Here is a 25749-nt window from a genome sequence, read left to right on the forward strand (position 1 = left end):
GTTCCTTGAGACAGAAACGGTTAGCACTGGCATGCTTGCAAGCCCGTCTAGCCTGGGTTTCCCTTCCTTCCCTTCAGCTCTTTAGAAGACCATTTCAATTCTATCTGCACTCACTGTGTACTTCCTTCCTAAGAGCGGCACAGAGCTCGCCCACCATCATTCTGACCACTTCTCCAGGAATGCTGCCTGCCTTCCAAGTTACTCCAGAGCAGTGAGTTTGCAGCACAGTAGCAAGGCCCTCTCTTGCTCTGTCATCTGCTTCCTGGTAACTTGTCATTATAAAAGAAGGCCTCATGTACTGTGCTATTCTTCTTCTTTTTTTTTTTTTTTTTTTTTTTTTATTTACCCCATACTCTGCCTTGGCGTATAGATTCCTTTTTGGATTTCCAGTCGTATACCGACGACTTTGCCTCTGAGTTCACTCATGAACAAGAGTTACTCTCAAAGTCACATAGTCAGTAAACAGTGTCACCAAGCGTCAAACCCAGGCAGTCAGATTCCAGCATCTGAAGCACTTTCTTTTAAAAGTTTGCAACTTTCGAGATTTTACCGCATGCCAGTTTCAGGGCTTTCTTGCGTATTACACGTATGTGAGTCCCCCAAATGCAGGAGTATTCACGTAATCAGCCTATTCCAGATCATGTGCTTCATGAAAGATCAAGTAGCATCAGAAATATAGGGTTCATTTTTTAAATACAATTGATCTTACCTCTGTTGATTTTAAATGCCTTCTTAATTTGGGACCCCATTTTCTAGCTATTTTGTACATTTTGTTTTCAAGACAGCTAAATGTTAAATGTTTATTCATTGTTTTATTAAATGCTTTATGCTGACCTCCTGGACCTTCTCAGACTCCGTTTGCCAATTTCCTTTTACACAAAGAGAACTTTTCGTTCTGGAGGATAAGTTTTCCTTAAGGTGTACAGTGCAGCGTGGGTCATTGAGCTCTTCATTTCTCCCAAGGCTTCTGAAAAACAGACTTCCAATTTTAGAGAGGAGAAACTTCCAGAACATGCTATGAGCAGATTCACTCTCAAGTCCTGCTCCTTCCCCCATGACTAAAGGGCAAATGGACCACATTTGAAGAGAGTAAGCGGCTGAACAAGGCTCCCCACAAGGGGATTCCGAGGTGCGCTGAGAGTCACATTGATATGATAGTTGGAGGAGCTAGTCATGACAGGATGTCACGTCTCACAGTGGGAGTCGTGGGCTGGTCTGCCTGCTAAACTACTCCTCTGATCTATGACTGACTCTGCTTCCTTTAAGAACTTGTTTTTTCCATGCCTCATGTGTTTCTCAGCCTCAGCCTTGAGAGCATTTCATGGATTTAGATTAATCTTGCCTTACTGTAATGTCAACGCTAGCTTCTTAGTTATATCATCCATTTCTGGAACTTCCAGTGCATCTGTTCCTTTGAAAACTAAATTCATTGCCTGAGTCTGATTTTTCTCCTTGATATTAGTGTAGAACTTTGAAAAGAAGCTCTGGCAACAACTTACAAGGACTTCAGACAACTGAGAGGGATTCCTTTATGTCAGACAGGTGACAAGAGTCTGCCTTCAGAGTGCACACGGATCTGTGCTGGCACATAGGTTGATGGAAAGCTTATTTATTCACTGGATCACCAAGCACTAGAGGTAATGAAAAACCCATAGGTACCACATCATCATACAGTGAGCAGGATTCAGCCAGGATTCTGTGATGTAGTGTGATATAATGGGAACAAAGAAATGCATAAATTTTGCTTAGTTTAGGAGAGGTAGTGTTTATACTGAGTTGCTCCCATTGAAAGGGGAAGCGAGTTCATTCTGATGAAGGTGTCAGCATAGACTTTCACCAACCTCTCATAACATGGTATAGATAATTTCAGTTTCGTGGCAATCATTATTCCCCAAGAAGCTCTCAGAGTTCAGACTCAGACTCTCAAACCTAGAGCATATATATATTTGTACAGTAGGAAGGACATTGAGATTATGCCTCTGGGTTTAGTGGCCACTGTGCTCCTTCCCATACCCTAAACACACCATATCACACACACACACACACACACACACACCACCACCACCACCACCACCACACCCCCACATACACACACACTCCTACACCTGAGGGCTGAGTTGAGCATCTGAGAAAATGCACCATTTCTAGCCTCTTCCAGGTACTTTGGAACAAGTTCCATGTATCTCCAGGTAATAATGATTGGCTGGAAATAACAGGGTAGCCATGGAGAAGGGGCTGCAGGAGTTAAGAAAAGCTCCTCATGGGAAAATGTGGGAGACTTGAGAAGGGAGAGCTGTTAAGCCTTTAGTTTCTCAGTTTCTGAGCTGAACTTTTGCTCACAGCAGGTGAGCACAGGCTCTCTCCCACATGCAGGCTCCCTCCCCTGCCGCTGTGCAGTCTGTTAAGTAAACAGAGACATTACACTGAGAAAGGAACATTTCTCTATTTTGGCTGTGAGTTGTTATTTTTAAGCTTCATCCTCCAAACATTTCCCCCATCTTTGTTTATTCTTTTCACTAGAAAGAAGATGTACTACTTTTAAAAAATTCAACCATGGAACAAGAACAACCTACTTTGTCTGTGACTACCAGTCCCACTCCCAGAGTCCAGAAGCAAAGCTTTCAACAGTTCTCTGCTCATAGGGAACAGCTGATCATCCAGATTTCTAGTCAGAGCAAATGCATGTGGCACTACTGATACTCAGATTCAATGTCCAACCACTCTCTTGAAGATACATCTCTCTGTCAATATGTCTCTACCAGATACTTAAAGGCTGTCCCTTGTGTGCAGACACTCCATTGCATGGGAAAACCAAATAAACTTAGTTGGAGAATACTAAACCACTTGCTTGAATACTAATACGGGTTGTATCTGGGAAACTTGCTATTGTGTGTAGAGGCTCTCTATACCTTCTAAGGGAATATATCCATTTCATTGTATTTATCTTTTTCTTTGTCATCTTGCTTCCATTCTTGATACATTATCAATACTTGTGCCTCGTGCCTCTCTTGTCCTACTTATTCTGATATCTAAGCCAATTGGTGGTACAAAATAGTTACTTAGTAAACCTTGTGGGATGAGTTAAAATAGAACAAGAAGGGAAAAATAAAAGGAACTGTGTCATTGGTGGTCTTTCCTCTGGTTGGTAGAGGGGTGTGTGGTTGCCTTACCAGTTTGGGTCTAAATTCCCTGATGTGAAACATGAGAAAAAGTAGCACATTAACCTTGCTGGTTATGTCCTTGAAAGTATCTTGTGTGTTTCGGTCAGTGTGAATAAAGGTGTTTTGATTAGTCAGTGATACTAATAATCATTTGCTGCCTGGAAGAAAAATAGTAAGCACAATCCTGTCTTATCAGTCACACCACAGTAAGTCCCAAAGGCTGGTGGCACAACTCTGTGAACATAGGACAATCTGATGAATTCTGTTCCGTCAATGCATGAGTGTAAGGTATGCAGTTATATCTCAATGGAGTTGCCAGAAGAATGAATGTATCTCAGATCAAAGATTAAAACAAAAAGTATGGAACTTCTTTTGTAGAAGTAAGTGTATGAGAATTTTCATATGCTACCCAATGGAGAGTGATCCTCTCAAACAAAAGATGCTATTCTAGAACCACAAATGGAAAGTTGATGCACAATAAGTATTTTGTAGGAAAAAATGCCTAGAACAAAATTAAAAGAAGTATACAACAAACCATGATAAATACTTCTAACACAAAATAAATATACAAAGAGTTCTTAATAATCAATATGAATATGACCAGTACTCCTATGGGAAAATATAGGCAAAGGATAAGAAGAGGAATGTGAGAGAAAATTTTCTTGCTAATTTCATGGAGCAGCTAGTTTCGCTCAGTAGTAAAACATGTTTTTAATATGTGAGATACCTACATATAAGCCTCCAGGATAAATAAAAGGAAAAAATGTTTTCTCTCTATTTTTGTATTTATAGATACAAAATGTTGACTGTTATATTTAAGTAGTTCACCAAAATTAATAATATACATGTCCTTTTGTGTAGGATTTTATCCCATGTCTCCTCCTCAAGTCCAATGTACCACCCTGTGACCTTTCATGTTCAGGTCTGTCTCTCCTCCAATCCTGCATTCTTACTTCCTGATGGAAGCCTGCCTCTCCGAGGATGAACTTGATCAGCCCAGGCCATAGCTGTTGGAGCTTCCCTGGTCCTCAAGACACATCAGGAGGAAGCACTGTATATTCATAAAGAGCATCGTAGAACACCACCCCTATAGCAAGTGCAGTGTCTAGAATATTAGCCGGTTTACAGTCACACCCAAACCTCAAGCATCTCTGTAAGCCACAGATCTCCACATTCAACACAACAGACTTGGCCATTGAACACCAGAGCTCTTGTAATAATTTTAAGGCTTTGTTGATTTAAAAAAAAAACATTTTTCTGCCTTGCTTTCTCAAATGTAAATCAATGTTCACACTTGCTGCAATAAAACGAGATGCCAATGGTTGGCCTCAGATTTGAGGCTGGGGGAGTTTTATGATGTGAACCTTACATCTTGTGGAGGTTTTCTATGCTTTAATGCTTTTAAACATTTGTCATTATAGGAATCAAGGTAAATGTGTAGAAGGCATGGTGGAGATCTTTGACATGTTGCTGGCTACGTCAAGTCGATTCCGCATGATGAACCTGCAGGGAGAAGAGTTTGTGTGCCTCAAATCAATCATTTTGCTTAATTCTGGTGAGTTACCAACCTGGGGGAATTTAATGCCAGGTTCTAGGGAGAAACGTTTACTTGTAATTTTTTTCAACTAGATCCAGTTTACACGATATAAGTTTAATGTTATACTTCGAATGAAATGACTCATTTCAAATAACATTTCATCGCTCAATTAGATACCAGAACCATATTGATCCAATGTGGGGTATGAAAAATATGATTGACATTAGTTCCTGATCGTTTATTGATATATTTTCATCCTTGCACAGCTATGGGACTGCTTTTCTGTAGATAGTTGAACACATTAAAATGGACCTAGACCAACGGATGGTCCTTGCAAGTTATGACATGGGCCCTGGATGCACAGCTCAGCTGTGGAGTATGCAATTACCATGCTCAAGGATCTGGGTTCGAAGCCTAGCACTGATAAGAAAAATAATGTCATCAAGATCTCCTGGTCAGAGCTGACTGGTTAAAGATTAACTTGGCTTAAAGAGTTAGATAAAACAAAGCAGTCCTCAAATGATGGAACAAGGAACCCAGTGGACAATGCTTCTGAACTTGCATCTCATTTTGTCTGAGTGGCTCATGATCCTCAGCTACTGAGTGGCTAAGAGTCACTGAAATTTTGTTTAGATGCTTTCTTTCTTCCCTTCCCTCTCCTCCCCTCACCACCTGTACCTCCCCTCCCTTCTGCTCCCCTCTCTTCCTCTCTCTTTGTCCTCTGTAGTGAGGTTGGCTGTTAGGTTACCCAGACAGGAATTGTGGCTCAGCCTCAGTAGGCACTCTCACCCTTCCAGCCCTTCTAAGCACCAGACATCCAGATCTGCAACCACAGGCACACTAAGCTCAAACCCCATGTCTGCTGCACAGCAGACACCCTTAACCAAGGACCTTTGTCCTGCAGCCCCAATTTGTTGTATCTCAATGCCACCCTTGAGTAGAAATCACAGGTCTTCTCAAATCTTGGCCTGATTCAGTTCCCTACCCCATCATGTTTAGTCTCTGATTTCTTAAGTGCAGAGCATTAACATGGTCACACTCAGAGAGTATCAGTCTGTCTCCTCCTCACGACCTCAAGACCCTTCCCATCTCCACCAAATGACAGTTCCCCACCGACTCTAGATAGCCGTATTCCTCAACAGTTACCATGGCAATCATCTTCCCTTATCAACCGAGAAATGGAAATTGGTACTATTACACTAGGCAAGGCCTGAATTGGGGAGCGAAGTTCCATGATAAAATAATACGAGGCGATGGGCACTCAGGAAGTGATTACACTCCATTCAAGTTTCTAGTCCCACTCACATGCATTGTGCTTCTTCATTTGAGTCATTTGTCCCGCATGTTGAAGGATCCAGATCCCACAATGGCTCTTTATTGGATGTCAGTTCTGGGAGTACAGCCACTCGCCTACACAGCGCCAGGTCCCGATCCTACTCCTTCTTCAGTGGAGGGCTGGCATGTGTGGATAGCCTGCATGTGGGCAATCTGTTAACTTCAGGGACAGCATGCTTAACAAGTGTTGGAAACTTTATTATTATTATTATTATTATTATTATTATTATTATTATTGTTATTGTTATTGTTATTGTTATTATTGTTATTGTTATTATTATTATTATCCCCACTCTAATCAGAAAAGAATAACCCAGACAGGAAGTAAGAGTTGTAAAATGAGCCCAGCAGATGCTTGTGGACATGGAAACTGTGTCGTACATAACTGCATAGCTTTTTCCTGCAGTTTTGTTTTTCCTGTTCTTACAACAGTATAATATATTTTTTAATATTATGCAAGAAATTAAAGGCAGAACTCTAGATTTGTGAGCTCTGAATTTTTACAACTCGTTGTATTTCTGCAGAACTGGGTTCCCAGTTTAATCTTTGTGACATTAGATAGGCCTTCACACACTGTCATTGTCCCTTCCGTCTGTCTCCGAAGCTCTGTGCCCATGCTTATTCTTAAAGGGGTGAGACCCTGTTGGCAGTCAGGGCCTCTGTGCTTACTTTTGTTCTTAAAGGGGTGGGCCACTGTTTGGAAATAAAAGCCTCTGCATATCGCAGGGTTGACAGGTATATTTTCGCGGGATGGTGGGTCACAGCTTGTCTGTGCCATCAAGGACTATACTGCTGGCTCAGGAGAGCTGTAACAAAAACAGAAGCAGCTGACCAGCTTATGCAGACAAAACCACTCTTCTCACCACAAAAGTGAGCTGTGCTCTAGGAAGACAGGTCTGTGCCTCACACAGTTCCTAGTGTCTGCTATTGTTCATGGAAAAGCAGAGAGAAAGAGAACGAAACACAATGGGCCAGTACTAGGAAATAAAGAGAAATAAAAGTAGGATAAAAAGAAATCTGTCATGGGAAGGTTACTGCCAACACCCCACCCCCAACACACACACACAGAAACACATACAGACACACACAGGGACACACATGGACTCACACACACACACACACACACACGGGCACACACACGGGCACAAATCATGGATACAGACACACATGGACTCTCTCTCTCTCTCTCTCTCTCATACACACACACACACACACACACACACACACACACACACACATACACACATATACCTGAAGGAGTTCTAGATGTTTCTATACCCTTAACCAACTCACTACTTTTGAGATAGGACAGCTTCCAACTTATCTTGAGACAAAGCCACACAGGCTTCGATTCAGGGAACCTGCTTAGATCCCTTGCCTTCCCTGGCTAAGCCTGGGGCTTGGGAGGAAGCTCATATTTCAGTCTGAGTCTCTGAAGGCCAGTTCTGAGAAAGTTGCTCATAGTGGCCTTGGTTTTGAGGCAGAATCAGGAGAAATGAAGGGTTTCTTTGAGGGCCTGCTCAGAATGTCTTTCTAGAAGCCACAAGAGGATCTCCAAAGGCCAGAATTTCCACAGACAATCTCTTCACAACTGTTTGGAAGGCATTTAGCACAATTTCTGTGTGAGTTGGAATGATGTATTTGCTTACCAAAGCTCAAGATCATCCACAGGACAACCACAGAGTCCACATCAAAGGAGAGAGGTGGTCTTTGTTGATCCAGACTGGCCTTAACAAAAAAAGGAAAAAAAAAGGAAAGAAAGGAAAAGAAAAAAAATAGCAACAAGGCTTTCTGAGGCTGGAGAAAGTTCAAGAGGAGGCCTAGGAGGAAGCAAACAGATGTGTTCAGGGCAGGGGTCTGAGGAGGAGTGGAAGTGAGGGGAGAGGTGGACATTCCAGCCACAAAAGGGTGCCGAAGGACATATACTAGACCTGGCCACATGTTTTCTCTTGTCCAGGGTGACCTCAGTTCTTCACACTCATTCAGACATGCCTACTTCCTAGAGACTAGCTCCCTATTGTATCCTCCTTTTCTTGACTTCTTAGTAGCATATGGTCTAGCATTTCAAGAGCCTGTTGATTTTAATATTTTTACTCAAAAAATTTTGCTCATTTTCTCAGTAATTCTATATTTATTGCAGTCTCACTAGGATCTTTATACCAAACATATCCAAATGAATGTTCGTGTGTGTGTGTGTGTGTGTGTGTGTGTGTGTGTGTGTGTGTGTATGTGTTGTGTGTTCTTTCTGTAACTGGAATCATTCTTTTCTTCTTTATATGTGTATTTCCCAACTTCTCTAAGTGGTTCATTGTTCATTTTGTGTTGCTCAAGGTCTTGGGGCCACATACTGTAAAGAGACATTGCTTCATTCAATTCTTTAATAGAAGTGTTGGTGGACATTGCTGGGGAAAGAGCTGGAAAAGCTTTATCATGGTAGTGTCTCCTTCTCACTTTGAAGTACCTGCCTTCCCTGTGGACTTTCTAAGCACCTTGGTTTATATGGATGTCAACAGATCATGGAGCGGGGTAGCCTCAGTCAATGAAAGCAGCCATTGTCAAAGAGTCTGGCTTCAGTTGAGTAGACCTCAGCTTTGCATAACCCAGTGTTTTAGTTTAAAGTTCCCCAAGTAGGCCCCCAAAGAAGTGGATTCAGGCTAATAGTTACAGGAGCTGTAGTTGCTATATAAAGATTTTGTTAATTACACTGCTTATTTACCTGTTAGAAGGACCTTGAGCTGGTGGGTTTGACCTTATGTTGACAGACCACAGTGGCAAAACTGAAGGATCACAGCTCGGCACTTGCTTATGTATTGTCTTTTTAGCCTCATGCTCCTTCCAAATCCACTCCTGGGCAGACTGCTCCTTTGTCACTGAGTGTTTCCCAAGCCTCAGGAAATTCATGGATTAAAGCTTTGTGTGTGTACATCTGTCACCTCTCAGGAATGTGCAGTTTAACCTTCCAGTCAACTTGACAATGATGTCTTCCATTTTTAGAACCATCTTTTTCTTACACATATTCATGTGCATGGACACACACACACATCCCTACAATTTTGTATAATGTATCCTAGAGAGCCTCCCCCACTTCAATCTCTGGTAGCTCATCCAGGAGCCCAGACAGCATCTCCAGTTCCTGGTTCTAGCTCTCTGTGCTTTCTTACTCTGGAGCCTCTCTTTTCAGACCATGACACACAGGCTCATTCTAGCTACCCAGAAGTCTCAGTACATCAAGTCCAGCGGGTTTTCTGGTTGTTCCTGGAAGGGCTTATGCTGCTGAAACTTGACACCTGTGATTACTTATTCATCCCAAACTCAACTTCCAATGACATTTGTTTTTCAGTGGATGGAATAATGAAACTGACTAAGAGTTGAAACCACACAGGCAACTAAAACCTTGAGGGAGGAAAAGAAGTTCTCGAAACTAAATGACAAAATCTCCAACTGTGTAACATTGGTGTTCATTTAGGGATTCAAGGCAAGGTTGAGGAAGACCGTACATGTTACACATACATTCTAAGAGCGTGGCAGCTCTCTTCTGCTATCTAGTCCTGCTTTGTTACTATGCATGTCTTGTTTTTATGGTGCTGGAGCTGACAAAAGCCTGTTTGCCTTTGCTCCATCCATGAGTGATCGCATTCTCGTTAGAGAAACATTTATTTCATGATGAATTGTCACAAGTTTCCAGCACAGAGAGTGTTCATCCCACCCCCAACCCCTCGTTCTGGATTATTTGTCAGACAACTGCTTGGGAGCATTTAGATTTTCAAGTTTAGAGATGAAACAATGATTCAGAGAGGCTCTATATTTAGATAAAAGAACATTTAACAACCATATGACTTTACACATCAAGGATTCATTAAGTCTCTGCCATTGAAGGTTTCTGACAAGAACAGGCCTTGGAAGTCACAAATGGACACATTGTCAGGGATGCCAATGTTGCAACGTCAGAGAGTATTCTCTTCTCTTCTCTCTTGACTTTTTTGTGATGCCAAGTGTCCTTTCCACAGAGTCTGCTTATTGTCATTATTTTGAGATGAATGGCACTTCACGGTTGCCAAGTGGTTTGCTGTTGGTCCCTCTGATTGAATTCTGCAGGCAGCCAAGTCCACTCAACTTCTGGAGTCTTTCTATTGTCACAACTTCCGATACAACTTTTAAACCTCTTGGGTGATAATGGTTTTCTTGCTAGTGACTTATGACCTGATCTCTGTCTTCAGAAAGGTCTAGAATTTAGAAAATGGACTCTGCTATTTACTTGGTTGGTGGCGACCCTAGATATGCTACTCCCATAACTCCAATGGCTACACCAGTATCAGTGAGTCCAAGACCTCAGAATTGCCCTGACCATGGAAAGAAGGCACAAGCAGGCAGTGCAGGACCTTGTCCTGTTCCTTGTTTGTAGACACAGATGAACATTCATGTGTTTCTTCCAGAGCTTCCAAATACAAGCACCACCTCTTGTGTCCTTACAAAAGAATGCCTTACACCTGCCAATTCACAGTGAAGGGTCCACCACACAACAAGCACACTCTTGTGAGTAGACTATGCATATGTCAGAGTTGGTGGCTTAGATCTTGGCTATTCTTTCAAAGGTCTCAGAACTTCCAAGAACTGGGAAATCCAACTGTATGAATTACTTTTCTCATTGTTGTGACAGGCACCTGGCCAAAGGAAATTAAGGTTTACTGTAGCTCACAGTCTAAGGGTAACATTGTGAGAGGAAAGCCCTGACAGCAGTAGCAGAAGCGGGTCACATTGCTGCCACCACAGTTAGGACACACTGATGGATGAATGCTGTGCTTAGCTTGCTTTTCCCTTTAAATTCAGTCCCAGATCTCAGCCAGTGGAAGGTTGCTACTCAGACTCAGTGCAGGTCTTCTGTCTCCATTTAAACATTTTTTGGAAACATCCTCAAAGACAAACTGAGAGTTATGATTCTGTGACAATTCCAAATCTAATCAAGTCTATGATAAAGAATAATGGTCATGTTGATCTAAGTTCCCATAGCCTTCAGAGATAACACAGAGAGTTCTGGTTTCATATATGACATGTTAATATTTAATTCCAGTAGGAGGTAGTAAGATGGGGAAAGTCAATTTGACTGTGGCGTTCACAGATGGGGCTTGGAGAGGTGCCTGGGACTAAATAAAGCCATCAGGGTGGTGCCCTCTAATTAAATCCTGGTGGCTTTATAAAAAGGAAAGACAGGATTCAGAGTCTACACATAGGTGCACACTTCATATCTCTTGCCATACGATGCCATGCACTGCTTTGGGTCCCACCAGCATGAAAAGCACAATTATATATGACCTCTAACCCTTGGATTAGAGCTCTGAGGCATCACAGAACTTTTGTCTTCGCAGTTTACCCAGTCCATGTTATTATGGTGTTAACAACAGAAAATGAACTAACAGACACTTGGTAGGGCAGCATTATGGGCTGTTTTAGGAAGACTAGGAGGTTAGACTCTTATGAGTATATGAGAGACAGGGCTAGCCTTGTTGTTATACTATTGAAGGAACTTTACTTCATTATGCCCAGGCCTGAAGATTGTATGGAAGGCCAAAGTTAAAAAGTGACTGGCCAGATTATTTGATGGAGATTATTTATTATTTCTAAACATTAAAAACATCTAATTTTCAAATTTGTACTTTTATTTTTAATTATACATATGTATAGTGTGTGTGTGTATGTGTGTGTGTGTGTGTGTGTGTGTGTGTGTTTATGCATATGAATGCAGTGCCCGTAGAAGAGAATGTAAGATCTCATGCATCTGGAGTCAGAAGTGGTTATAGGCTGCTTGACACAGGTGCTGGGGACCAAACCAGGATCTCCTGCAAGAGCAGTACTTGCTCTTAATCGCTGAGCCATCTGTCTAACCCCTGCCTGCCATGTTTGTATAGTAACAAAAACCTGTTCCTATAATGAGTATCATTACAGTTTATAGTGAGACTTAGAAACAATATCAAGTTGAGTAGAACTATCTGGAAATGGCGACAGAAAGAGTGAAGGGCACACGACTAGCGTGAGTTCATACAGCCTACCCCTCACAAAAGACCTGTGGGTACCTTGGTTGGGACTGTGCTAATTAGCCAGATCATGCAATTGGTTCTGAGAGAAACTCAGGAATCCAGCTACAGGTTTGTGTGTGTGTGTGTGTTTTTAAGAAAAAACACTTACATATTTGTGTATTTTATGTATATGAGTACTTTTGTCTGCACGCCAAACCTGGGTACATATACATTTCATTAGATGGCATCAGGTAGTTGTGAGCTAATGTGGGGGTGCTGGGAATTGAACTCAGGACCTTGGCAAGATTAGTGAGTGCCCTTAACCACCAAGCCATCTTTCCAACCCTGTTCATTTTTCACTTTTAATGAACCACTTCCTATTTTAGGTTTCAGTTTACACATCTTAGTAAAAGTACATTTGCTATGGGAAAGAGGTATGGTGGTTTGTAAAGCTATTGGTATATATTCCCATCTGCTCCATCAACACCGTATCACAGTTATCAATCACCGTAAATGGACTCCCACACTCGTAAGCCACTGAGCCCTGTGGACCAGAGGCAGATGATGGTTTGGGTAGGGAGCTGGTGCCTTCCTTTCGCCCACACCCTGCTGGTATTAAACACCCACATCCAAGGACTCTACCCATTGACTGCATGTGCTCTTTTTGGATGTCACCTTTTACCAGAATTAGACTATGTGTTATATGTAGGCACTATGTGCACAGACACCGTGACAGTGAGCTCCCCTTGCAAGTACTTAACATGTTCTCAGGGTTAGCTTACATGTTTCATTCTCCTGCTGATTTAAATCTAAAGCATTATTTTAAGAGCAAGAAAAGTTATTGAAGAATTCAAGCACAACATATAAAGCTCTTGGAGGTAAAGAACAGGGCTCCTCCAGTGACTTTGCTAGCACTTGTCTCTGGGACTTTGAGGGGTGGACATTCCATGTCCTGGTCACTAGTGAGTTTGGACGAAGCAGTTTAACATGTGGCTTTACCTTCAATCCAGCTGCATGTTTCACTGAAAAAGGGGAGGCTGGAGGTTCAGGCTATGCCTTACCTAGTATCAGTGAACACCTAAGGATGGAGAGAAGTCTGCCTCAGTTATTTTCAGATGGACATAGATGTGGCTCTGAGGACATGAGTGTCTGGCAGAATCTCACTGTTTTCATGGGCAGCAGTGATGAAAGACACACAGAATGTCAAATTGTGTTTCACCGTGTCAAGTGAAACACTGGTCCTTCCTGCCGGAATGCCAACGTGAATTACTGAATTAGTTGATCCTCTATGTTCTGTGGAAGTAAGACACATAGAACCTCCTAGAGAAACCGCAGTCTTCTGCTAGTGTCAGGCTTTGAAGCTCAATTGTCATTGTAGTTAGCTCTGTATAAGTATAGCTTGGTGGCACATCAGGATCCTTTCCAACTAAGAAAACCATTGGGTAAATTTTCAGTGACAAATTGGTTAAGCTTCCTTTCCTGCTCAAACCACAACCTTGGAGAGTCTCAGACATAGGAACTACCTTAGAGATAACAGAAATATGATGAGAAAATTAATAAGTAATATCTTCCTAACAGTCTCTGGATTCTTTGAAGGGTCCATTTCTCACTCAACAACTTGGGTATTGACATAGCCTGTGAAATCATAGGGGTAAGAGGCACTTTTTGTATTTTTAAAAGCATTTTCATTCTTTACTGGTTTGCAAAAGTGACAAGCACTCAATGCTTAGCTCTTGGAAAATACAGAAAAGGCATCAAGAAAAAAAAACATCTCTCAGAGTATCCCAATTTCACCCCATGAATATAATCACTGTCAACGTTTTGGTGAACATCTCTAGTTAAATGGACTCTGAGCATAATGGCACACACCTTTAATCCCAACACTTGGGAGGCAGAGACAGGTGGATCTCTGTGAGTTCAAGGCCAGTTTGGTGTACAGAGAGAGTTTCAGGACAGACAGTGTTACATAATAGGAACTGTTTCAAAAACAAAATAAAAAGAGACTCATAGACAACCTCCTGTCATTTCAACTCCTTTTGGCCACACCATCCTCTGACTTTTTTCAAACATCAGAGTTGCTCCTAAATCGCTCTTAATATTTTGTCACTATCAAAATTGGTCTAGTGATCTCAAATGTCCAGGAGATGAGTCCATTGGTTGTCATTTCTAGTTTCCTGCAAGCCTTAAGGCTAAAAAATTCTTAGTGTAGTGTTTGAGTGCCAAGTCAGAGGTGAGGTGAGTCTGGGTTCTAACTCAGGCTGTGACACTCATTTACCAGCTGGGTGACCCAGCTGAAGACAGACCGTTTGCCTTTCTGGAAACATTCCCTGGCACTTGCACTTGTAGACCCTGGTGCTTTGACTGCATACAGCCCTTGTTTTCCAACAAATAAAATACAGTTTGCATATTTTTTCCTTTTGGAAGTTTTGCTTTTACTGAGACTAGGGATTACTGGTACATTAGAATGTGAATCTGTCCTCCAGTAACCATATATAATACATATACAACAGTAAACAATTTTAGTCCCAATCCTGGAAATGAGGGGACAAGCATGTCTGTGCAAGAGGGCAACCCACTCTAGCTACAGGTTCAATGAGAGAACCTGTGCTATTTCTTGTCTTAAGATTGGAAATAATTGAGAAAGACACCTGAAGTTAACGTCTGGCTTCCACATACAAGTATACCTACACATATATGTACACAACCCTCCCCTCCACACACGCACACATACATACACAAACTCATAATTGCATATGCATGAAATTATTTTCTCTACTTAATAGACTTCACATCTATGTATAGTATTTTTATTATTTCCTAGAGAATTTCATATAACATATCTCCTTTGATGAGGGGTGAGAGCCACACTTATCTGTGGGTTTAAGCACAGGTATTTAGAATGCAGTTAGACATTGTGCTGGCTTAGGAAACTGCAGTAGTGGGTTTTCTTCTGGAATCCATGGCTGTGCCAGTCACAGGTAGACAGTCATGGATTCCCTCCTGTTGAATGGGCTTTAAGTCCTATTAAATGACTGTTACCCCAAGGTATGAGTGCCATTTTTAATACCACGTGGGGTTTTCCAGCATCCTCAGTGTTACCTGTACTTCCTGTTCCTCCTCTCTCTGCATCACCATCTCACCTCTCTGCCCACAGTTCTCCTCCACATTTTCTCTATTCCTCCTTTATAGTAGCTGTATCCTAATTTTTGTGTTAGGATAGATTGGGCACAAATGCACACATGCACACACACACACACACACACACACATGCATACACACAGACACACACACAAATTGGTACAGACACATGCAAAGACACACAGAGAGACTCACACACATGTGCGCACACAGACACACACATGCACATACACAGACACACATACACATATATACACATACATGCATGCATATGCACAGACACATACAATACAGGCACAGACACATACAGACACACACAGAGATGCACACACATACATACACATACACACAGATGCACAGCACAGACACATACAGAGACACAAATCCACAAATCCACAAATACACACACACATGCACATATGCACACACACACACGCACACACACACACACACACACAGTGGTTGGCAAGAAAAGACTCTTCCCACATATCTTCTGCTCTCCCTTCATCTTTCCTCACAATCAGCATCTTGTATCAGTGGTGCACTTTTAACAACAGGCCTTCAATGATGCATCAATATCATCCCAAGACTGGAAGATATTGATGGTTTGTACTGTATGGCTCTTAGCAAATGTTTATTATTATTATACAGAAATCTTCTATTCTCTTCCTCTTCACCACCCTCCCCCACCCCATCTACCAATCTCTTCTGTCACCAGAGCTTTGTCTTGTTCAGGATGTCTTGTGTTTGGACTACCACAGTATGTTGCCTTTCGCATTGCCTTCTTCTGCTCTGTGTTGATCACTTCAGATCCTTACAATGCCTTTTCGTGTCTTGGTAGTTCATGTTTTGTTATCTGTGTATAATATTCCATTTTCTGGATATACCACAGTGTCCATTCACCATCTAAAGGAAAGCTTGTTTGCTTCTAAGTTGTCCTAATTGTGGATAAAACTGCTACAAATCTGTGCAAAATTTTTGTGTGGACATAAATTTCTATTTCCTTTGTGAACACAGAGATGAGGGATACTGGATTCTTTGGTAAGAATGGTTTGTTCTGTTTTGTTAGGACCTGACCAAATGCCTTCAAGTGAGCAGCAAAGGATATGCACTCCTGTTGCACCATGATCTTGTCAGCATTTTCTATTGTCAATACTCTGGAGGTTGGCCATTCTAAGAAATATAATTTATTATTGTTAAGTTATAATTTCTTAAACTCATATGATGTTAAACATCTTTTTATAGGCCTGGTTGCTCTCTGTGGTTCTTCTTTGGTGAGATACACATTAATATATCCCATTTATTCTTAAATTAGGTGATATTTTTATGGTTGAGTTTGAGCATCTTTTTTTATATATTTTTGGAGAATAGTCCTTTAGTGGATTTTTCTTTGCAAGCATTTTATCTCTATATAGCTTGTCTTCTCTGTTTTTGGAGACTGGTAGTTTTTACCCTTCCTTCTGCTGAAGCCAAGTTGTCTGGCAATGTCTCAAGTTTACCTGAGAATGGCAGACAAAGAATCAAGGAACTCAGTGTGTAGAGCTTCTAGTCTCCCACTGCTGTTGTTCCTGCTTTAATCAAGGAAGAATGACCCAACAGAGTTTAAATATGAGGGTTCCAAGGAAGCTAACTTTATCTGTTGGTATCTGTAGTTATCTACCTATCTATCTATCTATCTATCTATCTATCTATCTATCTATCTATCATCTATCATCTATCTATCATCTATATATGTCTGCCTATCTATAGGTATAGTTATTTGAAGCTCTTTTAATTCTTCAAATAATTTCTAAACCTTTGAATTAATTAAATTTTAAATAGTCTTTTATCTAGAATTTCATTCATGTTTTCAATAGAATGTGATCATATCTTTTCTTTTAATCTCTACTCAAATTCCCCTCAACCCAACCACCTTCAAACTTCCTCTTCCTTCTCTTCTTCCTTCTCTTTTTTTCTCCTCCCTCTTTTCCTCCTCCCCCGTCCTTCCTGCTTCTCTTATTGTTGCTAATCCCCTGAGCACATTTAGGCTGCGCAAATGGTTTTATAACCAAACCAACTGATCTTGAGGCATCTTTTAAATATACAATTCTAGAATCCCACATCTCCATGTTTGGAATGTAATGTCAGCTTTACTCTCTTTAAGAAAAAGTAAAATAAGCCTGTCACACTCATATGATGCCTTTGTAATGGAGTTTCTGTGCATTCCAATACTCACTTAAAAGGAAGGATGGAAGTGATTGAGACACCGGAAAGAACATGCAACCCACAGCTAATTTTCCTCTTGGAAATTGGAAATAGGGAAATTTGACACTAGTTATAAAAAAGCAAAACAGCAACAGCAAACCCCGAAGTACTGTCCGCCATTTTGAGTCTTCTTCAGAGGGAAAGTTTTCCTGAGCATTTGCCTTTCAGGGGAGTCAAACTCTCCAATTGTGATTGAGAATTTGTGATCTCATTTCTTAGCTCCTGGTGCTGGACATTATAGATACTTGAGTAGGCTTCCCAGTTAATGATGATGTGGACATGTTTGCATAAGCTCATTGTGCATTCTTAGTTCTTGAGTCAGCCTTTCTGAGTCAGAGACTAAGTCAAATGAGTGCTTCATGATGTTTTAGGAGCATATCTGTCCACAGTGACTTCTTAAGATGATTCTCAGGGGGAAACAGGACAAGCACCCTATTATTTTATTCATTCATTGCTCTTCCACAGGATTTGAAATACTTACTGAATTTCCTGCAGTGAAAAATGGTGAACTAATAGTTAACAGACCTCATATCAAGAAAGAGTAAGATGGGCTGCAGGGTTGACTCTAAAGTCAAAACAAAGATAAGATATTCTATTGCAAGGCTCACAGGGTGTTTTTTAAGTATAATAAGCTAGTTACTCAACAGAACCTCTCTGAAGCCTAATATCTACAAAAATGACTTTTTAATAACCAGAACTTGATGAAGATTGTACAACATAATCTCCATACTCCCAAGGGGAACTGGAGTTGCTAGTGTTTTCCAGGTAGGGAGTGGTCTGTACATTCAGGTTTCTTTTCTGTGGCTGTGATAAAAACACTCTGAGACCAAAAGCAATTTAGAGGAGGGAAAATTTTCTTTGACTTGTCCAGGTCACAATTCATCATTGAAGGAAGTCAGGGCAGGAACTCAAGCACTCAAGCAGGATCTTCGAGCAAAAGCCGGGGGGAAATGCTTCTCACTGCTTTGCTCAGGTTATATTCAGCTGGTTTCTTATACAGCTTAGCAACACTTGTCTAGGGATGTTGCTCCCCACATTGGGTTGGGACCTCTTCTGTCAATTAACAATCAAGACAATCCACCATAGATGCTCAGTGGAGGCTTTTCTTTCAGACAACTCTGGGCTGTGTTTTGTTGCAAAACTTGTATAGGACACTTTTATTATCAGCTTCACAAATTTAGAGTGAAGTCAGAAGGAAACCTGTGGAACCTGATACCTGAACACTTGTCCATCAGTATGAACCTGTGTTGCTACCAAAGCACCCATATAGCTTAGACTGTAGAATGCGAACTATGGAGCATGGAATAACCAAGGCTACCAAATTATACCTGCTAGTTCAGAGCATCAGGAATCAAATTTACAAACTGTCTCTTCTTGATCCTTTTTTCCCCTAAAAGTATGATTTGGATGGCTGTGTGTGTTGAGGCTGCTGTTCTTGCAAATCAATTAACCCCAAACATACTAGCTTTAAAAAATGTTTGGTCATGAATTTTTAAAGGACAATGACAGAATGGTTTGTGTCTTCAGCAAAATGTCTGGGGCCTCAGGTAAGAATATTCCTCAGGTAGGGACTCCAAGAGTTGTGGATGAACATCACCTTGGCAGATCTTTATTGATATGTTGCAAAGGATACAGGCCACTGTTTAGAACATTGGTGGAAGATTTCAACTTGGATACTGCTTGTTGTCTTCTCCACACTGGGCCTCTTATGAGGTAACAAAAGTTCCTGGTACAAGTGATAAAAAGCAGTCCCCAAGGCAGCCATCAAGGCAAAAGCTACATGGTCTTTTCTGACACATGCTTAGAAGACATGAGGGCCATTTCCAGCTTATTTCATTAGTTACATGCAGTCACCAGTCCATTCAGACTTTAAAGAGTGGTATTAGATCTGCCGTCTCTCCAGGAAGAGTGTAAAGAACCCACTGCAAAAAACAGGTTATAGGAAACTTGGTATAATTTGTCTCTGGAAAGAAATATCTGCCTAGACTTCTTGAAGAATAGAAAACTAAGAACCCTAGAAGTCTCCTAATACGTTACAGATGTAACCAACAGAAACAAACTCCCATGCCAAATTTATACTAATAGCAACTTTGTCCTGAAAGATTTAATTTAGAATCCATCTTGTCTGTTATAAAAATAAAATTGGGGGTTCCATATAGAGTCAAGCACACAATTCCATTTTAACGCAAAAGCCCGTGTGTCTTAATTTGCTTCAAGTTAACTCCATCAGCTTGTCAATATCTCATTCGGAAGTCATTAAGAGATTTATCTTCTGAGTCAGCTTGAACATGTTGATGTACTACATACTTACCTTCAAGAACATCTAGTACATTTCAATAAAATTACACCAAATTGGCAGATATTTCTGAATCAGACCTGTATGGTTTAATGGTCATTGGTGCCAAGAAATGCACTTGTAGAGATGGAGGAGTCCTAAGTGAACAGAGCCACCTGTTCCTGTATCGAGTTTCTGGCAGGGACATGCATTTTCAGTTGTCACTCCCTCTGTGACTTCACATAGAAGAAATGTTGCCCATGCATGTCACATGATATACACGTATGCTAATACGGTATGCTTGTACACAAAGATGGGGTCCTGAGACGGTTCATCTTGCACCTAAATAACTCCTGATCTGGAAAAGGGTAGACCTTCCCCATATGTGGACACATATTTCCCAATGTGAAACTTTATTTTTTGCTAAGCACAAAAATGGTAATTAAGTTCCTGAATTACATAAAGCACTCTCCTTGAAGTCTTCAGTGACGCTGTGTCTTTGAGCCATAACAAACAAAGCATTGCAATGTTCTCAGCTTGCCCTTTCGGCTTCAGTTTGTTCTTTGAAGATGCTGGCTGCCATGAAGTATGTCAGTATTTAACATGAATAGTAAGCACGATGAGGGATGACTAAATGTCTCTAGAATCAAAATTGTGACTTCTCTTATGCAGAATAGCAATACTAGCATTTGAGTTGAGGAAGAATTCTAAGTACATCATTCTTTCTAAGGCCTTAAATGTAGACAGTGTCAATGAGAATACCCTTCAGACATTATTCCTGTTTCAATGTATTTGTTTAACCATAAGTAAGTAGAAAATACCTCTTGAATTGTATTAGAATAAGACACTTGTTATAACAGACAGACACACTGTGTAGTGATTCAAACACTCTGATGTGTAGGACTATGCTAACTCTTTAAACAAGTTCATATTTGCGATACTGTCAAATTTGTACATGTGTCTGTCTGTATTTCTGGCATACAACTCTTAAATCGCTTGAAAATTCTGAAATGATCGTCTCTTTTTACCATGCTAGTAGTTCACGGAACAGCAAGTTACCCCTATGTGGCATCAGGATTTGGTTGTCTGTGGAAAGGTCAAGAATTGATGAGAGTTCAAGGTGCATTTTATCACCAGTGGCCCATAATTGACACAAGCATTCTTAAACAACTAAGAATATTCCCAGACCCTGAACGCTAAGGTTTAGAGCATCTGAGAATGTGGAAATATAGACAGTACAATGCCCACCCATAGAACATCAAAGCACCACCACCATTCCTGGGCCAGGCTTCTCTTCATTTGTCCTTCTTACCATGTTCTTTGTAAGAAAGAGAAATCCACATTTCCCTTAGTTACGTGGACCACTCGAAGTCATTAATGCAGCCTAAGCAAGGCTTGAAGCAACCCCAGTTGTGAGAGCCCTATCTGTCAGCCAGATAATCAGGAACAAAGTAAAACCACCTGGAGCTGGCAATTAATACTGAAGGAGATGGGAGACAGTTCTGAGGATTGAGCCCTTCCCTTTGCTATCTCCAAAAGGAGAGCGTTAGAAAGAAGTTGTGTTCAATGACATGAACTGGCTTCTGCTAGGGACCTGCTTGATTGCTGATGATGAGAAACTCTCATGCCTTTTAGAGTTGTAGAAATGAGCTGTGCTGGTTCAGTTCTGTCGTCTTTTGTCATGTGGTCTTCCAAGTACACAGGAAAAGTGAAGATTCTGCCATTTAAATGAGTTGTTGCCTTAGACTTAGCTCTATTCTAACATCCATGACTAGAAAAGAGAGAAAGAAGAGGCAGGGTGAACCTCACCCAGGAACTCCATGCAGAAGACACTTTTAAGTGTGATGATAGGATATTTTTCAAAAGATACTAATAGACTCCACATTGTCAAGAGTTTGCCTTTTGATAGTCACGAGATGTAAAATTCAGGGCAGTCACGTGGCTTGTCATTCCAGCTGGTCATGAGTCACCAGTGCAGGGTTTTGTTAAAGCACATCTGTCAGACCACACCCTTCGCTCAAAATTATTAGGCTTTGATGGAGCTCCGGCAACTGTCACCTCTTATAAAACTTCACAAGATATTCTAAGATATTCATGATTTGAAAATAAATCAGTGCGCTTTCATAGCATATACTAACAAGAAATTATATTAAACTCACTTAAAATAAATGCTAAAGTTATATACTTCAGGGCAGTATACAAGGCTTGGCTTGGCAAAAGGTTTATTTTTTTAAGTGCAAAAATGTGGTCATCACAAGGAATAATCTGACATAAACATAATCTGAAGCTTTCTGCCCATGAAATACAGGATATGAAAAATCAGAAGCAGATTACAGATACCAGAATAATTATTTATTAAATTAATTAATTAAATTAAGAGCTATTTAACTATTATGTTATTATAAAATATCATTATAAAATTTTGAGAGTGTATAAGGGTCAAGAACTCACTATTTTATCAGTGTGTTTATTTTATAATCATTGGCTCTAGTTTCTTTTAGAAAAGTAAACATTTCCTCTATTCATCTTTACAATCAACTCTGTTGTGTCTGTAGTATCTGCTCGATGACAGTGAAATCAATTCAACTAAATTTACAATTGTATGGTACCCCCCAGTTGAAATAATGCATCAAATACTGTTTTTAAAAATTCATATTTTAAATTTATTCTTTGAAAATTGTACACATGGATATAATATATCTTGATCTAGCCCCATCACCTCCTTCCATTTCCTCCTTCTATTTCCCTCAATACTTCCTTTTTCCCAACAGTCCCCTCTTACTTTAATGTCTTTTTTTAATGACTCACTGAGTTTAATTAGGGTTGCTTATGTGGGCATGGAGGCAGGATTATTTAATAGAACATGGACAGTTTACTCATGGTTACATTACTTTTGAAGAAATGGCCACCCTGGCCATCACCAGCAGCCTCCAACTGCCAGTAGCTCCCAACTTGGAGTGGATCTTCATGAGGCCCTACTCTGGTGAGGACACTCTTTTTTTTTCCCCTTGGATTTTTTTAATTTACATTTTAAATGTTATCCCCTTTTCCAGTTTCCCATCCAAAAACCCCCTATTCCATTCCCTCTCCCCCTTCTATGACAGAGTTCCCCCACAACACCCAACACCCACCCCTTCCTGCCTCCATGCCCTGATATTCCCCTACACTGTGGGGGTCCAGTCTTGGCAGGACCAAGGGTTTCTTCTCCCATCGGTGCCCAACAAGGCCATCCTCTGCTACATATTCAGCTGGAGTCATAGATCTGTCCATGTATATCTTTGGGTGGTAGTTTAGTCCCTGGGAGCCCTGGTTTACTGGTATTGTTGTTCTTATGCTGTTGCGAGACCCTTCAGCTCCTTCAATTCTTTCTCAGTTTAATGGTTGGCTGCTAGCATTCGCCTCTATATTTGCTATGCTCTGGCAGAGCCTCTCAGGAGACAGCTATATCAGGCTCCTGTCAGCATGCAATTCTTGGCATCAGCAATATTGGCTGAGCTTGGTGGCTGTATGTATATGGGCTAGATCCCCAGGTGGGGCAGGTTCTGAATGGCCATTCCTTTAATCTTTGCTCCAAACTTTGTTTCCATATCCCCTCCTATTAATATTTTTGTTCCCCTTTCTAAGAAGGACTGAAGCATCTGGACTTTGGTTGTCCTTCTTCTTGAGCTTCATGTGTTCTGTGGATTATATTGTGGGTAATTTGAGCTTTTGAATTAATATACACTTATCAATGAATGCATACCATATGTGTTTTGTATTTTGTTTTTTGTACTTTTGTTTTTGTTTTTATGTGATTGGGCTACCTCACTCACTCAAGATGATATTTTCTAGTTCCATGCATTTGCCTATGAATTTCATGAAATCATTGTTTCTAATAGCTGAATAGTACTCTGTTGTGTAGATGTACCACATTTTCTGTATCCATTCCTCTTGTGAAGGACATCTGTGTTCTTTCCAGCTTCTGGCTATTACAAATGAGGCTGGTATGAACATAGTGAAGCATGTGTCCTTGTTATATGTTGGAGCATCCTTTGGGTATATACCCAGGAGTGGCATAGCTGGGTCCTGAGGTAGTAGAATGTCCAATTTTCTGAGGAACCTCCAGACTGATTTCCAGAGTGGTTGTACCAGTTTATAATCCCACCAACAATGGAGGAGTGTTCCTCTTTCTCCACATTCTCACCTGCATCTGCTGTCACCTGAATTTTTGATCTTAGCCATTCTGACTGGTATGAGGTGGAATCTCATGGTTGTTTTGATTTGGATTTCCCTGATGATGTTAAACATTTCTTTAGGTACTTCTGGTGAAGCTTTCTTCACTAAAAACTCATCTACATACTACATCTTTTTGAGACATTTAAAATAGATGCATGTATATGTTCATGCATATGAGCGAATGAGTGTGTGTGTGTGTGTGTGTGTGTGTGTGTAGCTAAGGATCAAATTCATGATCATGAGTATTGTGGTTAAGTGTTCTGCTAATGAGTCCCAGCTCTTTCAAAATGCTTTACTTCAAATTTGTATTATTTATAATATATCTATGCAGCAGGACTTTCCAGAAATGTATAGCTTAGGGGGAAAACTTAGTGCCTGGGACTGTCTGACTAGTACTTTGTGGAACACCTAGAATACCTCTTCCAGCACAACCAAAGCAACTTATAGAAAAGTTTGTTTTCAGATGGTTAGGGTCCATGATGGTAGAGACAGCAGGTGGCAGCCATGGTGGCTGGAATGGTAGCTGAGAACTCATATCTTAAACCTCAAACAGGAATCAGAGAGGGTGCACTGGAAACCACACAGGGTACTCTTTGAAACCTCGAAGTTTGCCCTGCAGTGACATACTTCCTCTAGCAAGACCACACCTCCTTAGCCTCATCAAACAGGACCACCAACTGTTTACCACATATTCAAATGCCAAAGACTCATGGCAAGAACATCTCTTTCAAACCACCATAAAAATCCAAAGACTGAATCAGGTGTAGCACTGTCCCTCAAAGGAATGGCAATCAAAGGTTAACCAGAGAGGGTCTGATGACATTGTGGTCTGCCTCCAAGGCATTAATGAGAAGACATTGCTTGTAGAGACATTGCTTGTAGAGACATTTCTCTGTGGTGACCTTCCATGTGCTGATACATCACTTAGTCAGCCATGAACACTATGACTTCCTCCTGACAGAAGCTGAATGACAGTTGTGGTCCAGGTGACTTATAATCTGGGCTTTGTATTATTGATCATCTTTTCCCTTTCAATCATTCTGGCTTTTTGTTTCTTTTAAATCAAGCTGCTGTATATTGAAGAACCTCCCCAAGGTCAGCTACTACATTATTCCTTTTGGAAAAAAACAAAACACAATTAAGATTGTCTTGCTAGAAGAATTTGCCCTCCAGCAGCTGGTAAGCTCAAGGTCTTGGCACCGTCATTCCAAGCAGTCAGAGGAGCCTCTCCAGTGGAGGTCAATGTCAGGGGGAGGCCAGGAACCCAGCTGTTGCCTAAGCTTCCTCCTGGGTATATACAGGGATAGGTGTGCTTTAGTCTTCCTCAAACTTCTAGACAGTTCCATTGGATGGAAAGAAGCTGGAAAATAGAAAGGGTGTTCCTGTGAGGCCTAGATACAAAGAGAACCTGAAAGAGTGTAGCAGTAGAATAGGGGATAGTTAAGGCCCCATGAGCCTGAGAAAAAGCTACAGCATCTCAAGATCTCTAGGCAGCTCTGGTATTGTAGTCCTATAATTCTAGCTACTAGAAAGTTTGAATCAGGAGGCTCCCAAGTTTATAGCTTGTTGAGATAGCAGAGTCAATTCGAGGCTAGTCTGGGCAGCTGGGTGAAGTCCTAGCAAAAATGTGAGGCTAGGGGGTTGCAGATGCTGTTCAGTAGAAGTGCTGCCTAGCATGTGTGATGTACAAAGTTCACACCCCAGTCCCTCCCTCCCTCCCTCCCTTCCTTCTGTCTCTGTCTCTCTGTCTCTGTCTCTGTCTGTCTCTGTCTCTGTTTCTCTCTGTCTCTGTGTGTGTGTCTCAGTGTCTATTTCTGTCTCCTCCTCCTTCTA

The 25749-nt window shown here is 41.0% G+C and overlaps 1 protein-coding gene across 13 annotated transcripts in view; it reads left to right on the plus strand.

Annotated features, from left to right (window-relative positions):
- The window catches only part of Esr1 (estrogen receptor 1), a 392546-nt gene that overhangs the window by 354223 nt on the left and 12574 nt on the right, over positions 1–25749 (plus strand). For 10 of the 13 annotated variants that reach the window (NM_001433731.1, XM_087622361.1, XM_087622513.1 and 7 more), the window contains one exon: positions 4583–4716. In NM_001433731.1, the coding sequence (NP_001420660.1) occupies positions 4583–4716 (134 nt within the window). Of the gene's footprint in view, positions 1–2520; positions 3726–4582; positions 4717–25749 lie in introns of those variants that run through there. The other 3 variants (XM_087622605.1, XM_087622547.1, XM_087622670.1) reach the window with 1 other exon arrangement.

The sequence above is a fragment of the Rattus norvegicus genome, chromosome 1, assembly GCF_021556685.1.
Source record: "Rattus norvegicus strain SHRSP/BbbUtx chromosome 1, alternate assembly SHRSP_T2T, whole genome shotgun sequence".
In the NCBI taxonomy this organism is placed as follows: domain Eukaryota; kingdom Metazoa; phylum Chordata; class Mammalia; order Rodentia; family Muridae; genus Rattus; species Rattus norvegicus.